General features: G+C 39.8%; 1 protein-coding gene across 1 annotated transcript in view; it reads left to right on the top strand.

Annotated features, from left to right (window-relative positions):
- The window catches only part of COX16 (cytochrome c oxidase assembly factor COX16), a 47269-nt gene extending 34495 nt beyond the window's left edge, over positions 1-12774 (top strand). Inside the window, exon 4 of the mRNA XM_068946140.1 lies at positions 12428-12774. Coding sequence (XP_068802241.1) covers positions 12428-12544 — 117 coding nt within the window. The 3' untranslated portion in view covers positions 12545-12774. The remainder of the gene's footprint in view (positions 1-12427) is intronic.
- Positions 12775-14175: the final 1401 nt, after the last annotated feature.

Below are 14175 nucleotides of genomic sequence, written 5' to 3' on the forward strand. Positions count from 1 at the left end.
GGAATGTGTACGTGCTTATGTTAACGCCTCTATTGCATGAGTTGTAACGATCTTTAGAGCAAATTACAGAACAATACAATTAAATGCTGCCTGTTATTATTTCTTGCTTCTCAGGCTTCTGTGTAGCTCTCAAACAGCTGTCATTCCCTTTTCTCCATTTCAGAAAACTCTCTAGAGAAGTATTTACTCCTTTTCTGAACAATGCATTTTCCTCAAATGTTACTCAGCTCCAGAATGGTTGTTTTGGCCAGTTTAATATCCAGTTTCCTAAATCTTCAGGCCTGGAAAAAAACTTGTTAGGAAAATTGGAAAAAACCTCCCTGTATCCAGAAACGAAGGAGAGAGCTATTTTAGATAACTTGCAACATTTTAAAATTATTTGGATCAAATGTCCAACTAACGCTTCGTGTATCTCTGTGCTCTTTATCTTGAACACAGGTTTTCTTTTTCTTTCAATTCAACTTTACTACCACAGGCCTTTCAAGAGCTTGATTGCACCCATAGCTCTTACACTTAGTTGTCCAAATGGCAATACATGGTTTTGCTAATTAAACCTTTTCCATTGCATTACTCTTTTGTGACTTGTCTATGAAATAAAAATAACTTACCTTTTGCACTCTTACATATGTAATTTCACAGAACATCTGCCTACCTGTCAGGTTTATGATAGTGATCTACAATTATTGGAAAGTTTTGAGGTATCCCCCTTCCACTAAGAATTGTGATTTATAGTGTAGGGAATAAAAAGATTTATTCTCCGAGTACATATGGAAAGCTCAACTGGAACTCAAAACATACAAAAGCATTAAGTTCTAATCACCTCTGGGATTCTTCTGTCTCACTTTCCGTAGAACATACTGTGTAAGGTTGCTCTGATTTATTTATATGGAAGGACCGCAAGCAGTGAAAAGAACCACATACCTCCATTTTACTCACTGCCTAACCTCTGTATTCCGAAATGCCTTGTTTTCTCTCCAGCAAGACAAGTAAATAGCTGAAGGATAATATTTAAATGGCCATAATTGCATTGGCTTCATGGGGAAATCAATAGCAATAAAATACAATTGGCATAACAACATATTCCGAGCCTACTTATGTAATGAGGCTTTCTCCTGATGGACAGAAATGACAGAAACAACTTATTTTTTCTTGGTCTAAACTGCAGAGAGTCCCCAGGTGGAAACATTACCGAAGTACAGTTTGGGTGGTAGAGAGGGTAGACCGTTTCAGCAGTTCAAACGTAACTGAATTTCCACATAGTTAGAATAGATTCAGATTGTTTTAAACTGTAACCTCCATGTATGCTTTACTATGAGCACTGGTGTGCAAGCGCTAGGCATATTCATTTCTTCCTTCAGTGAAACTTGAGGAGCCACCAGCAGTTCAGCAGGCATGCACTTAACAGGCTCTGTGTGAGCGTTTGATAATTTTAATCAACAATACCTCTCTCTTCTGAAACCTAACCTATCACTGAGTTACTGCTGACATTTAGGACAATAGTTTTCTGGGTCCCGTGTGTTCCAGAGTGGATTTTTTTTCCTTACTTTATTCCCTTACTTATTCGATACTTAAGAGCTCATACAGCTTATACAGCTCTTAAGAACATCTTGGAATTCTATATATAGGTCACGTTGGAGGATTACACTAGTGGCTGTTAATAAATGTACTATGATAATAGATCAAGGACAGTTTAAGAAAATGTTGCTATTTTGATATGAAAAAGCCTTATTTTACAGTATTATTAGCATTAGTTCTGCAGCTGTTACTGAGGATAGGAAGCCTACCCTTTCAAAGTATGGTTACATGACGCATGCAAAACTCCCATTGGTCTCCCAAGACTTTCAAAAAATACCTTATTCTCCTTATAGAATAAGACAAGATTCCATATTGAGTGCATACTGAATTTAGAAGGTGAGTTTCTACTAAAAGTTTACACCCTTTTGGGCTTGTTACAAAAGATAAAGATGTTTCTGATATTCTGAACATACTGGAGTTCACTTGTCTCCAATGTGATGGTGAGGATGGAAAAACATGTAATCAACCGTTTAATTTATTGTGATGAAATTAGATAAAGATATTTTCATCTTCTGGTTCACTAAATATTATGATCTGAAACTATACACTGTTTACTTTATTTCATACAGGAGTATTTCTGGCCAGGATATTATTTTGAGAAGGAAAAAATTTGCATGTGTAATACATACTGCATTTCTTATCTCAGATCTGTTAATGATGCCATTCATCTTGTGCCCTGGGATGTGCCAAAGCAGCAAGCTGCCTTTGCATGTGTTCCCTATTGTTTATGCATTCCTCTCACATGGTCATATCCTCATATGGCCAATTAGTCCATGCTGCTCCCGTTTGCCTAATAAATCATGGCTCTATCTGCAACTGGCACGGGTAGTAATATCAGTGTAGTTCTACTGCCGAGCTGGGCCTTGTAGAACAGATTTTTCTTTCTTTCTTTCTTTCTTTCTTTCTTTCTTTCTTTCTTTCTTTTTTTTTTTTTTAAAGTGAGGTATTGACCTGAGGCAAAAGTCTACAGTATTTTATTTGAAAGCACAAAAATGTTGTTTGAAAGAGGAGGATAAAAAAATGATTATCCTGATGAATAACAAACATTCTGCTGGATGTTTAGTGATTGCAGACGTTTGTTTTCATTGGTTTAAATGCAATCTCAACATTACTTATTCTAGCTCTTGGTTTCTGTACTTTTGTGAAGATTGTGGTCTAGTACAGATTAAAACATCTGGCCTCAGTAGGTCGCATCAGACCCTGAAATAAATAATTGTTGCTTAGGAGTTTTCAACCAAATAAAAAGTGTCTTAAACATTTATTAGTAACTTAAAGAATTAACATTTTACACTGAAAAAAATCGATTAACTTTGAATCAGCTATGTTTTTAACCAGTGGGGAATTGAAGGCAGAAAAAATTACAATAACTAACAAATGTAAAACAGTTGAAAACAGTAAGTGAGAAGTTATAAGGCAGAGAAATTTGATAAAGGAGGCTAAGGATGCCAGAGAGCTGTTTGGTAGCAGGGCTGACAAGGATATGGATAATAAGATTTTCGTGCAGTAAAGTAAGAATAAAATCTTAGCAGGGGTGTAAAATCATTACTAACCACATTGACAGAGTAGAAACATTCCAAAAAAAATATTTTTTTCTATTTAGAGAAGAAAATATCCTTTATATTCATATCAGAAGAGAAGGGTTGTACTTCCAAACAACCAAACAAGATGTTAGTTAATATCTATTGGGCTCTGGTGATTTATACTCAAGAGTTCCAAGAAAACAGTGGGACGACTTCTATGGCCACTGGAAATCTCAAAGTGTGGTTGTCCTTGGGAATTATCAGTGGGCAGGAAGAAGAGATTTTTAACAGTATTCTGTGAGATTTGGATCATATCTAGGCACTGCTGGATTTTCCTTTCAGTTATCTGGAAGGAATTGTAAAATCATTCCTGGTGTGTAAGTGACACAAAGGTACTGATGTGGTAAAAGCATAGAAAGGCGGGCACACAGAATACTTGGTATTACTTGGTAAGCTAGGCAAATGAGCAAAGTGCCTGTTAAAATAGCCAAAGTTATTTGTTTATAAATGGAAAACGCAGGCCAGAATGGACTGCATCATGAAAAGTAGCAAGTCTGAGAAAGATCTAGGAGTTGGTGAATAAATAATTCAAATCTGCTGTGATGGTGTGGAGCAAAGAGCTAATTCCATCTTTATACATATAAAAAAGGAACGATAAATAGCAGGAGGTGATTTTATTTCTGAATGTGGCATTGATGAGGCTAGTACTGAAATACTGGATCTAGTTCTGGGGTCCACATTTTGAACAGGACTTTAAAAATGGGATAGGCTGCAGAACAAGCTGAATGTATTAACTCAGAGCTAGAGAAAATGCCTCTGAAGAAACTTAAAAATTTTAATCTTTTTTTAAGGTAACAAAGAAAACTTTAATTATGGTATATAAATACCTTTGTAAGAAGTGAGTGCTAGCTATTGAAGAATTGTCTAATGCAACAAAGACATTCTAATTAGAAGCTAAGCCCAGATATTAACAGAGAAAATAATTAATCATTTGAACACAACAAGAAGAAAAATGGGTTCTCTGTCTTTCGGCATATTTGTTTCAAAACTTTCACATTCTTCGACCTGTTGCAAACTGTTGGATTCAGCATGGGATAAGTGAGTGGTCTATGAATAGTCAGTCTAGAGAATAGTCCTTCCTTGACTTAAAGTGTTTACAGTCAGTTTTTGCTCTTACAGTTTGATAGCTCCCAAGAGGTCAACGTGAGCTCTGGGTAAACATCTTGTAACTACTCTGAGAATTGTAACAGAAGTATTGGAATTGCCGAATTGCAATGATTATCCAGGACAATTCAAAAAGTAGAAGCAGGTGGTGTGGGAATATTACCTGTATATCTATTGTCTTAAGAGTAAAAGAAAATGGAATTTGAGTAAGCTCTTCTAAAATTGATGCAAGCCACTTAATGCTAATTTAAAGTGACCTAGGGGATTATAGGCACAGCAGGATGGGCAAAACATTTTTTTCAGGAAGTGACAGTGGAGCAGCGTAGCAATTTACAGTTTAGAAAAGATAAATCAGAGTGTGCAGACATGGGAAATATCCTGGAAGATAATTCCTGAATGCCAGTAGTTGAAACCTGCAAACATCTTGTTTGCCATTATCAGTACCAGAAGACTGCTGATTTTGTTGTTTAGTAATTGCCACTAACAGGTTAGCTTATTGAATTGTTTTACTTCGATGTCTGCAAAATACTACCAGCTAAACAACTTGAGCTGTTTGGGAGAAGACAAAGATGTTGGAATAAAATCCATCCTGAGTGACTGTTGTGGTGCTGAATGAGGTTGAGATATTATTTTTTCCTCCTTTAATCACTCTGTCCCTTCTCATGTTCTCCTCCTCTTTGTTAATGTGTTGTTAAGAAATGCTGTTTACAGCTAGCCATTAGATGTTGGCTGTTCTTCAGGTTGCATCTGGGACAAGTCCAACAGGAAGTTTCTTGAGCCTCAGTTTACTCAAATGTAAAATGGTCTTGAGAATTTTTATTTCACTGTGAGTTTTCATCAGTTAATGTTTTGCAGAGGAAGACAGAGTGGTATTAGTTTCTCACAAACAGACGCTGCCATGGGTAAAAGGGGGAAGGATTTCAGTTAAAATAGTTGGTTAGACATTTTATTCTGAGTGCATATACAATCTACAGTCAATCTGAAGTCCACCATTTGCTCCTCTTTTTCTTACCCTCTCAAACTCTTATGTGTCATAGTTCAACATACAGTCAAAGAAACACAAGAAGGTGGAATTGGCTGGAAGGTATGGCACAGGATCTTAGGAAAAGTTCTAGTAGAAAAGCCTTCATGCAGGGAGAAGGATACCCTCCAAGCAAAAGGTCACAAGACATCACTTTTTACTGGCCTTATTTCTGGAATTCATCACTACTAAATAGTCCCATAAATTCTTTTCTGGTCACGATTATAACAGATCTCTTTGTACAGATTTTTCTATAACTTTGAGCTGTTTCCTCCATTTATGTTGCTTCTGCACTTTTCTTGTCCCTGTCCTAGATATGAAGAGAACACACTAGTTTCACATTGATTTTAAAAAAAACAGAGAAAGGAAGTTAACAGTGCAAACAGACAGCAAATGTGATCAGGCCATACAAATGCCTGCAATAAATAATCTCCCCGTGCTTTTTTTTATCCTAGAGGAACTGACCAACTCTTAACATGTTAGAGCCAACCCTGCATTTTCTCAATCACGAAACAAAGCTTTGAATAGGGAAAATGGCATCCACACAGCGTGACTGAATTATTTCATTTGTTGTCCTAAGGGATGCTGCTAGCTTCTGCCCGGCAGCACTGGGAACCTTTTCTTATGCAGCTGCCTACGTAGAATTGTTAAGCACATCTGTCACACTAATGGGCCCCCAGTGGGGAGTTGCTAGTTCTTTAATATGAAATACCTCTGAAGTAAACTTTCAGTGCAGTGTATGTGATTCTAGCTTCACAGTTGAGGCTGTATGCATTCCTCTCATTGTTATGGTGTATCCTCCTAAGAGGCAGTCAGATAGTTTCCAAGGAAGCTCTTGTCTCAGCAACTCAGTAAATGGCTTTTTACAAGAATATATTCCTGTTGTTTTCTCTCTTTTTTTTTGGGGGGGGGGGGAGGGGTTTAATTCCATAAACGCTATCTGGAATGTTCATTCTGTGATTGCCAGTGTACTTTCTGATGATTCCCACATGGACTCTCAAGCAGTACTTGAAATAATTTTAAAGGATTCTTACATAGTTCAAGCATGTTCTTTGCTTGTTTCTCAAATGATGGTTAAACATCTTTATGTAATGCTCAAACTATACTGTAGATAAACACAGAATCACAGAATGGTTGAGGTTGGAAGGGTCCTCTGGAGATCATCTCTTCCAGCCCCCCTGCTCAGGCAGGGTCCTCTAGAGCATATTTCCCAGGATCGCATCCAGGCGGATTTTTTCAATATCTCCAGGGAAGCAGACTCCACTACCTCTCTGGGCAACCTGTTCCCGTGCTCAGTCACCCTCACAGGAAAGACGTTTTTCCTCACGTTCAGATGGAACTGCCTGTGTTTCAGGTTGTGCCCGTTGCCTCTTGTTCTGTCACTGGGCACCACAGAGAAGAGACTGGCCTCATCCTCTCAACACCCCACCCCCGCCCCTTCAGATACTTGTACACATTTATGAGATTCCCCCCTCAGTCTTCTCTTCTCCAGGCTGAGCAGGCCCAGCTCTCTCAGCCTTTCTTCAGAGGAGAGATGCTCCAGTCCCCTCATCATCTTTGTCGCCCTCGGCTGGACTCTCTCCAGTAGTGCCACGTCTCTCTCGTACTGGGGAGCCCAGAACTGGACACAGTACTCCAGGTGAGGCCTCACCAGGGCTGAGGAGAGGGGCAGGATCACCTCCCTTGACCTGCTGGCAGTGCTCTTCCTAATGCACCCCAGGATACCGTTGGCCTTGTTGGCCACAAAGGCACCTTGCTGCCTCATGGTCAACTTGTTGTCCACCAGGACTCCTGGGTCCTTCTCGGCAGAGCTGCTTTCCAGCAGGTCAGTCCCCAACCTGTCCTGGGGCATGGGGTTCTTCCTCCCTAGGTGCAGGACCCTGCACTTGCCTTTCTTGACTTTCATGAGGGTCCTTTCTGTCCAACTCTCCAGCCTGTCCAGGTCCCTCTGAATGGCAGCACAGCCTTCTGGGGTATATCAGGAACACCTCCCAGTTTTGGATCATCAGCAAACTTGCTGAGGGTGCACTCTGTCCTTTCATTCGGGTCATCAATGAATAAGTTGTACAGGACTGGACCCAGGACTGACCCCTGGGGGACACCGCTAGCTACAGGCCTCCAACTAGACTGTGCCACTGACCGCAACCCTCTGAGTCCTGCCATTCAGCCAGTTCTCCATCCACCTCACCATCCACTCACCCAGCCCACACTTCCTGAGCTTGCCTATGGGGATGTTATGGGAGACGGTGTCAGAAGCCTTGCTGAAGTCCAGGTAGACAACATCCACTGCTCTGCCCCCATCTACGCAGGCAGTCATTCCATCATAGAAGGCTATCAGGTTGGTGAAGCATGATTTCCCTTTGGTGAATCCATGCTGACTGCTTCTGATCACCTTCTTGTCCTCCACATGCTTAGTGATGACCTCCAGGAGGAGCTGTTCCATCACCTTTCCAGGGACTGAGGTGAAGCTGCCCGGCCTGTAGTTCTGTGGCTCCTCCTTCTTGCCCTTTTTGCATACTGGGGTGATATTTACTTTCTTCCAGTCCTCAGGCACCTCTTCTGATTGCCATGACCTTTCAAAGATGATTGAGAGCAGCTTAGCAATGATCTCTGCCAGCTCCCTCAGCACTCCTGGGTGCTTTGCCTCAGGGCCCACGGACTTTTGGGTGTCAAGTTTGCCTAAATGATCTCTAACCCAATCCTCCTCAATTAAGGGAAAGCCTTCCTTTCTCCAGATTCTAAAAAAAAAGTGTGTAGCAGCAAGGTTTTATTAAGAAATTGAGATATCAGAGTGGTGGCTCTGGGAAAGAGTTGCACAAAACCCAATAAGGGCTGATTAGTGTGATGACAAAATGAAGATATTCCGTCATACAGCAGATTCTTAATTCTGCACCTCTGCGTCCAAATGTCATAGTAGAGTTCTTCAATGTATCTTTTATGGTCTTGAACCTATTTTGACACTCTTGCAAGTATAGACTCTTTTGATGCACTTCTTTCCCTGCATCTTTCAGCCTTGAAGACTTTCTTCCCTAGCTAATGTTTTAGCTGCAAATGGGCATGCTTATCATAATAATGGGAAATAATGGTTTCTTTTGAATTTCTTTCAGTGGTGCTCATCACAGAATTTATTGCGTCCAACCACGAAGTAAACAGGATTTTCTTACCCCCCCTTTCACAGATAGGAAACAGAGACTAAAGCCAAAAATTTTTGCAAGTGACTACCTTGAATTAACTCAGTCTGAGTACCAATAGCTGTAAATTAATTTCTGAAGATTTCAGTTTGTTCATTGTGAAATGAATAGTTATTCTGCAAGAGTAGAACTCAGTAAAGAAATTTTTTTAAGGTTGACACAGGTTGTGACTTTTGCCTCCTGTCAACTATCTGTTTGAACCAGCAATATAGAAGCAAAGATCTGTCTACATCCTTATGGGTCCCTTTGTGCCAGGCAAGCTGTTTAACAACAATCTTAACACAATCAAGTGTGTGGCAAGCAGTTGAATGTTCTTTTTTGTTCTCTGTGCCTAATCAGTTAAACTGCCTCTTAAAAGTACTGGACTGACAGAAGCACTGATTTAGGAAGTGAATCAGTAGATTTAATGCACTACACTGATCTTAGTTTACAAAGCTAATTTGCAATATCCTTTGGGTTATTTGAGACAAGCAGGAAAAGTGTTGCTGGTCTAATCTGATTACATTTCATTGTAGTCTCCAATGATTGACTATTTAGTACATTTGATCTAGGAGACAAAGCTTTTCACTTGTAAGACTGCCAGTTTGTATGGATTTCAATTTAGTAGAAGCTGAAAGTAGTTTACCATCATTATGTGATACCTCTGTGAAATAATGTGGGCTCAGTCCAGGTGGCTAAAAAGAAAAAAGTAGAAAGGCACTCTCCGTTAGAATGAAAGCGGTTGACTTAATCTGGGAGCTGTACTAGCTTCTCTTACTGTATACAATAGTTTGAGCAATGTGAAAGAACTTTGTAACTTTTCTGCCTGTGCTGTATCTAATCAGAGGAGGGAAAGAAAACAGCCCTTTTTGGGACGATCAGCTTGACCTTATTCTCAGCACTAAGATTACTTAAAAATGTAGCCACATAGGTTTTGGTCTACACCTAATGTAATCATTCATGCTGGAATTACACTATTTTAAGAATTTATATCATGGTGACTAAGTGGAAAGGTTAGATTTTGTTTAGTTGTATGTGGGGTAGATACATGTGAAAATAAATATGAAGTAGACAAAAGCATTGAAGAACTGGAATTTTCAGGTCCTCTTTAGCCAGTGATTTTCCTTCTTAAGTTTATCTGATGCAACAGGAGTCCTCTTTTCTTTCAAAAATTTGGCAGCATCATTTTAGGAAATTTAATTGTCTGATCATTCTGCATTCTGATGACTGGACAGTTGTCTGTCCCATCTGAACTACAAAATTTTGCAGCAAGTTATCAAACACAGTCTTTACAGATGTCAAAAAATGTAAATGATCTCTGTGAATATACCGTGAGTTAAAAAAAAAAGTGCAATATCTCTGTGGATTCAATAGAATCTTTAATTCTTTTTTAGTTGACAAAAACTTACTCTGTAAATAGATCTCATCTGTTCTGTAGTTTGCAGCAATTCCATTTCCAAAGCATACCCCTTGGCTGTATAGTTCTGTCAGTATGTCGTGGTGCCTTTTCCAGGCACCTTTACGCATTTCTGTTTGAAACTGACAAAATATTGCATCTTGTGTTAGTTTCTTTCGATTGTATAGTTTTGAAATATTTCCTGTTTTGAACAAACCTTGTCTTAGAAAGATCTTTGAAAAGCCTCTATGAGGTCTCAGGAACAGATTAATGTGGCCTTTTGTTAATTATCCCCACTATGCATCTCTCTTTTGGTAGACTCCTTTAGGTAGTGTCTTTGGTTACTACAAGTTTTGTTGTATATGTTTTAAATATTGCTTATTGTTCAGACTTTGAGAGCTGAGCAGTTTTTGGAAGATAAAAGTTTAGATCCTCGCAAGCTGCATGATGCCTTTGTGTTTCATAAAAACAGGATGCTTTCCTTCTGTTGAAGCACAAGGTTACTTTCTGTGTAGTTTCCTTGAAGTTTCCATTTGAATTAGGCGTTAAATTCTGAATTTGCAATCGGAGTGGGTAGTTGCTGATGCATGGGATGATGTGTACTTTCCCTAAACACTGTCCTTTCCCCTCCTGTGTCAGTTTCGATCCCTTCCAGTTGAAATGAAGGACCAACTAATCGTAAGATGTATGAAGTAGCAAAGACAATTCTTCAGAAATACTTGTGCTAACTCCACTGTATGGAAAATTCAGCTGCTCTTACCTTATGAAAGTCTGCTGTGTTTGTGCATGTGTTTTCAGGCATCTTCTGCAAAATGTTGCCTAATTTCTTTTGATATCTGACTAACCTCATTGCAGTTTCTTCTCGTTACAGAAGTGACAGAAAAGTTTTACATAGCATAAACTGTGCCAAGCCTGTTCTATTTTAGCTGCTGAATTTTTCTGCAACTATTATTCAAGTCCCTCAGTCCTTCAATTTGTCGTTTGTTTGGATGATTGATAGTAGGCAAATTAGACTGCAGGCTCAGGGGAGGGTTAAGCATCTTCTGGCGTGTTTTCACAGCATTTTCTGAGATGAGGCCCTAATCGCCCCCTGATCAGGGTTTTAAACCCACTGCAGTACGTATCATTAATAATATGCAATATTGTCCACTTCAGTAAGACTTAGAATGTCCCTAGTTCCAGCAGTGGCACAGCCACCCTCATCTGTCTCCTGCTGGCAGAGTCCTGTTGAGTCTCATGTGAAGTTACATTCTTCAGGTCGGTTCAAAGAGATTTGAGGTCTGTGCCTGGTGGGAAAAGAGACTTCCAAATCTCTGCTAGTTGGACTGTGAAGACAGGACTAGCTCAGGTATAGCTGTTGTGCAAGAAAATATAAGTCATTTTGCACCATATGGGAGAACCACCTACTCAAAAAACCACGGAGCTTGGTGCAGAGTGTGTCATCTCCAGGAAAAAGGAAAATATTAGTAGCCATCAGGAGCTAGGTTTGGGATGGAAAAGCACCTTTGTCCTTCTCTGCTGCTCTTAAATGAAAGCAAGTTCAGCAGTTCTCTCACATCATGTTTCAGTGTGTCTGAGTTAAAATAAGACTTTATGTGCGCAAGATGTATATTATCTTGTTTTGCTTTTCTTATTTATTGTTTTTTTGATCTGTAACGGGAACTGTACAGCTTTAAGAAATTGCAGTAGAATCTACCTGAATCCTCTATAGCTATAGTGCTGCCTGCTGGGCTAACTAAGCTGTTCTGAGTGTTTCCTCAGACATACTTTTTGGAGGATCGTGCTATACATTTGTCTTCTTTGACAGCAACGTTTTGTAGGTGAGGTCAGGAGGGCACCTATTCCTCTTTTTTGTGCACCTCTGAGGCTGGATAAAGAGCGCAGCCGTTGGTACTCTGGAGGGAGGATAATGGGAACAGGTTAGGAGGTAATTACAATTTAGGTAGTTTTTAAGCAGTTTGAGCAGTTAGCATATCCCGTGTGTGTCTTAGTGAGAGACCTATCTTTGACGGTTGGGTGCCGTATGAAAATAGGCAGCAGAGAGCACTGTATACCTCTCTCAAGTTAAAATAGTGTGTGTTGAAGGAGACTGTGCTGTAACTGACTCTCTTAGTGCTAGGTAATTTTTCGTTTCCAGGATGCCTTGCATATGTGCAGGCAGAATACTTCAGGTCACTAATTTCTAATCTTCTGGTTGAGCTGTACTGATGCTTATCACTCCTTCTACTTTGGTACCAGGCAGAGTTGCAGCTGAAGAACTGATCTGGAAAACAAGGTGAGAAATGAAAGAAAGACTGAATGCAAAATACTTTCCGGTCATGGTCAGGTGCGTGATAGGCGTGTTAGGCATGTAGGATAGGCAGTTACAGTAATGTGCACCTTAGGCGTTTATTCAGCTATCTGGCTAACATCCACTTTTTTTCTCCTTGTTATTGAACTTTTCATTCAGGGTGGGTGAAAGTTGGTCAGCCCAGTGGTGCTACTGAATTTCTTGTGCAAAAAGGAAACAAATTAGAATAATATATAATTTAAATCAGGGGACACTCAAGCTGATACAATTGTTTTTGTTGTTTACCTGCAGAAACTGGAAAAGTCTGACTTGGATAACTGGGAGAACATCAGAGGACCCCGTCCGTGGGAAGATTCCAAGACTGTTCAGAAGCAACGGCGGGAGGCTGGCCGTCTGAAGACAGAGTGACTGAGCAAGCCTCCTTCGGTGTTTCTGCAAAATCATGTCAGGAACAGACATGGGAGGGGGGAAGAGGAATCTGCACTGAGCAATCCATGCCAATATAAACATAAATTAACTGTGAGATCAATCAGAAAGACACTGTATTTTATGAAGTTCTTTGCATCCATTTGGACAGAGCTCCACAGGTTGTATATATGAATTCTCAATTAAAAAAATAGCTGATTATTCCACTGAAACTATCAGTCTTCCTTTCCCACTGTTTTTCGACAGCTATTGTTCAAAACTAAGATGCCTCAGCAAGGAGTGACATCTCAAGAGTCAGCTTGTCAGTACCACAAGTTGTCACCCTAATGAGAATAACAGTGCTGTCAACTAGATGTGTGTGACCAGATAAATGCTGCTTCAGAGAGCCCCTGCATGACTTCAGGCTCTTAAGCTTAGAAGGGACTCCGCAGGGATATGAGCTGTTCAGGAACAGTGAGCCCATTTTTGGCTAAATAATGGTCTGGTGTTTCATTTCCAGGAACTTGCCTATGCACAGGCCTATGCAGAGTGTCAGGCGGTAATTGTTTCAATAACATTTGTTTAGCCATGGTCAGATGTCTGTAATTAGTTTATTGATACCCTGGTGCAGGCAGGGATGTTTGCGGTGGAATTCTCAGTTTGATTTGGAAGAATTCTTCCTCACTAAAAGCTATGCTGTTTCTGTGTGAGCATCTTCTTGACTCTCTGTTTAGTGGCAAAGCTCTCTCTACATATTATTTATATATTATTATAATACGTATTTCTATAAGTATTGTTATGTATATATTTGTACACATGCATAGAGGTTTTTTGCTCTTTGATGGATTCTTCTGTAATCTTTGGCTTTTCATGTCTGGCTTTCTGTGCTAAATCTTTGCTGTTAGAGGAAGCCATGATAACATTCAGTACCGTTCTGCTCAGAGAGTCCGTAAAGATACATCTAGCCAGTTCTTCAGATAAAATGAATCTTTTAACAGGGTGTTTCAACAGTCTCCTAAAACTGCTCTTCTGGGGAATGAAGTAGTAGAGCATAGATTAACAGTAGATGCTAGTTTCAAAGCAGTGACACCTATATGTAAATCGCTTTGGAACTCACAGATATGTGGTCTCACTCCTCTCTACAAGAGATGTGTCACGTGCAAATCTGAATATCCTTTTTGACATTTTATTTAGGGTAGCCTCCTGGTCCTCATGTAAATCATCCCTCAGCACTTACTTTTCTTCAGTCTCTCAGTTATGAGGTCCAGTTCTTTGCTCAGGAAGAGGAATCTTCATTGTTTTTTAGAGAAGTTGTAAAGTAATTCATACAGCATTAAATGAAATATCTTAGCCATATTTGTGCAGGCTTTCTCCTGCTAGGGTTGTGAAGATCATCAGAAAATGTAGTATCTAGTCTGGACTGAGGCTGGAGCTCTGTGTGTGTGTGTGTGTGTGTGTGTGTGTGTGTGTGTGTGTGTGTGTGTGTTTCCCTGTTCAGTGTTATATATATGTTTGGTTCTAAAAAAAAAAAAGCTGACCAGTTCAGACATCTAGGAGAGGAACAAGAGAAGCAATATAGCAGCAATGTAACCATAAATGCTATAATGAAACAATTGAAAAATTAGAATATGGAA

The sequence above is a fragment of the Struthio camelus genome, chromosome 5 (assembly GCF_040807025.1).
Source record: "Struthio camelus isolate bStrCam1 chromosome 5, bStrCam1.hap1, whole genome shotgun sequence".
Lineage (NCBI taxonomy): Eukaryota > Metazoa > Chordata > Aves > Struthioniformes > Struthionidae > Struthio > Struthio camelus.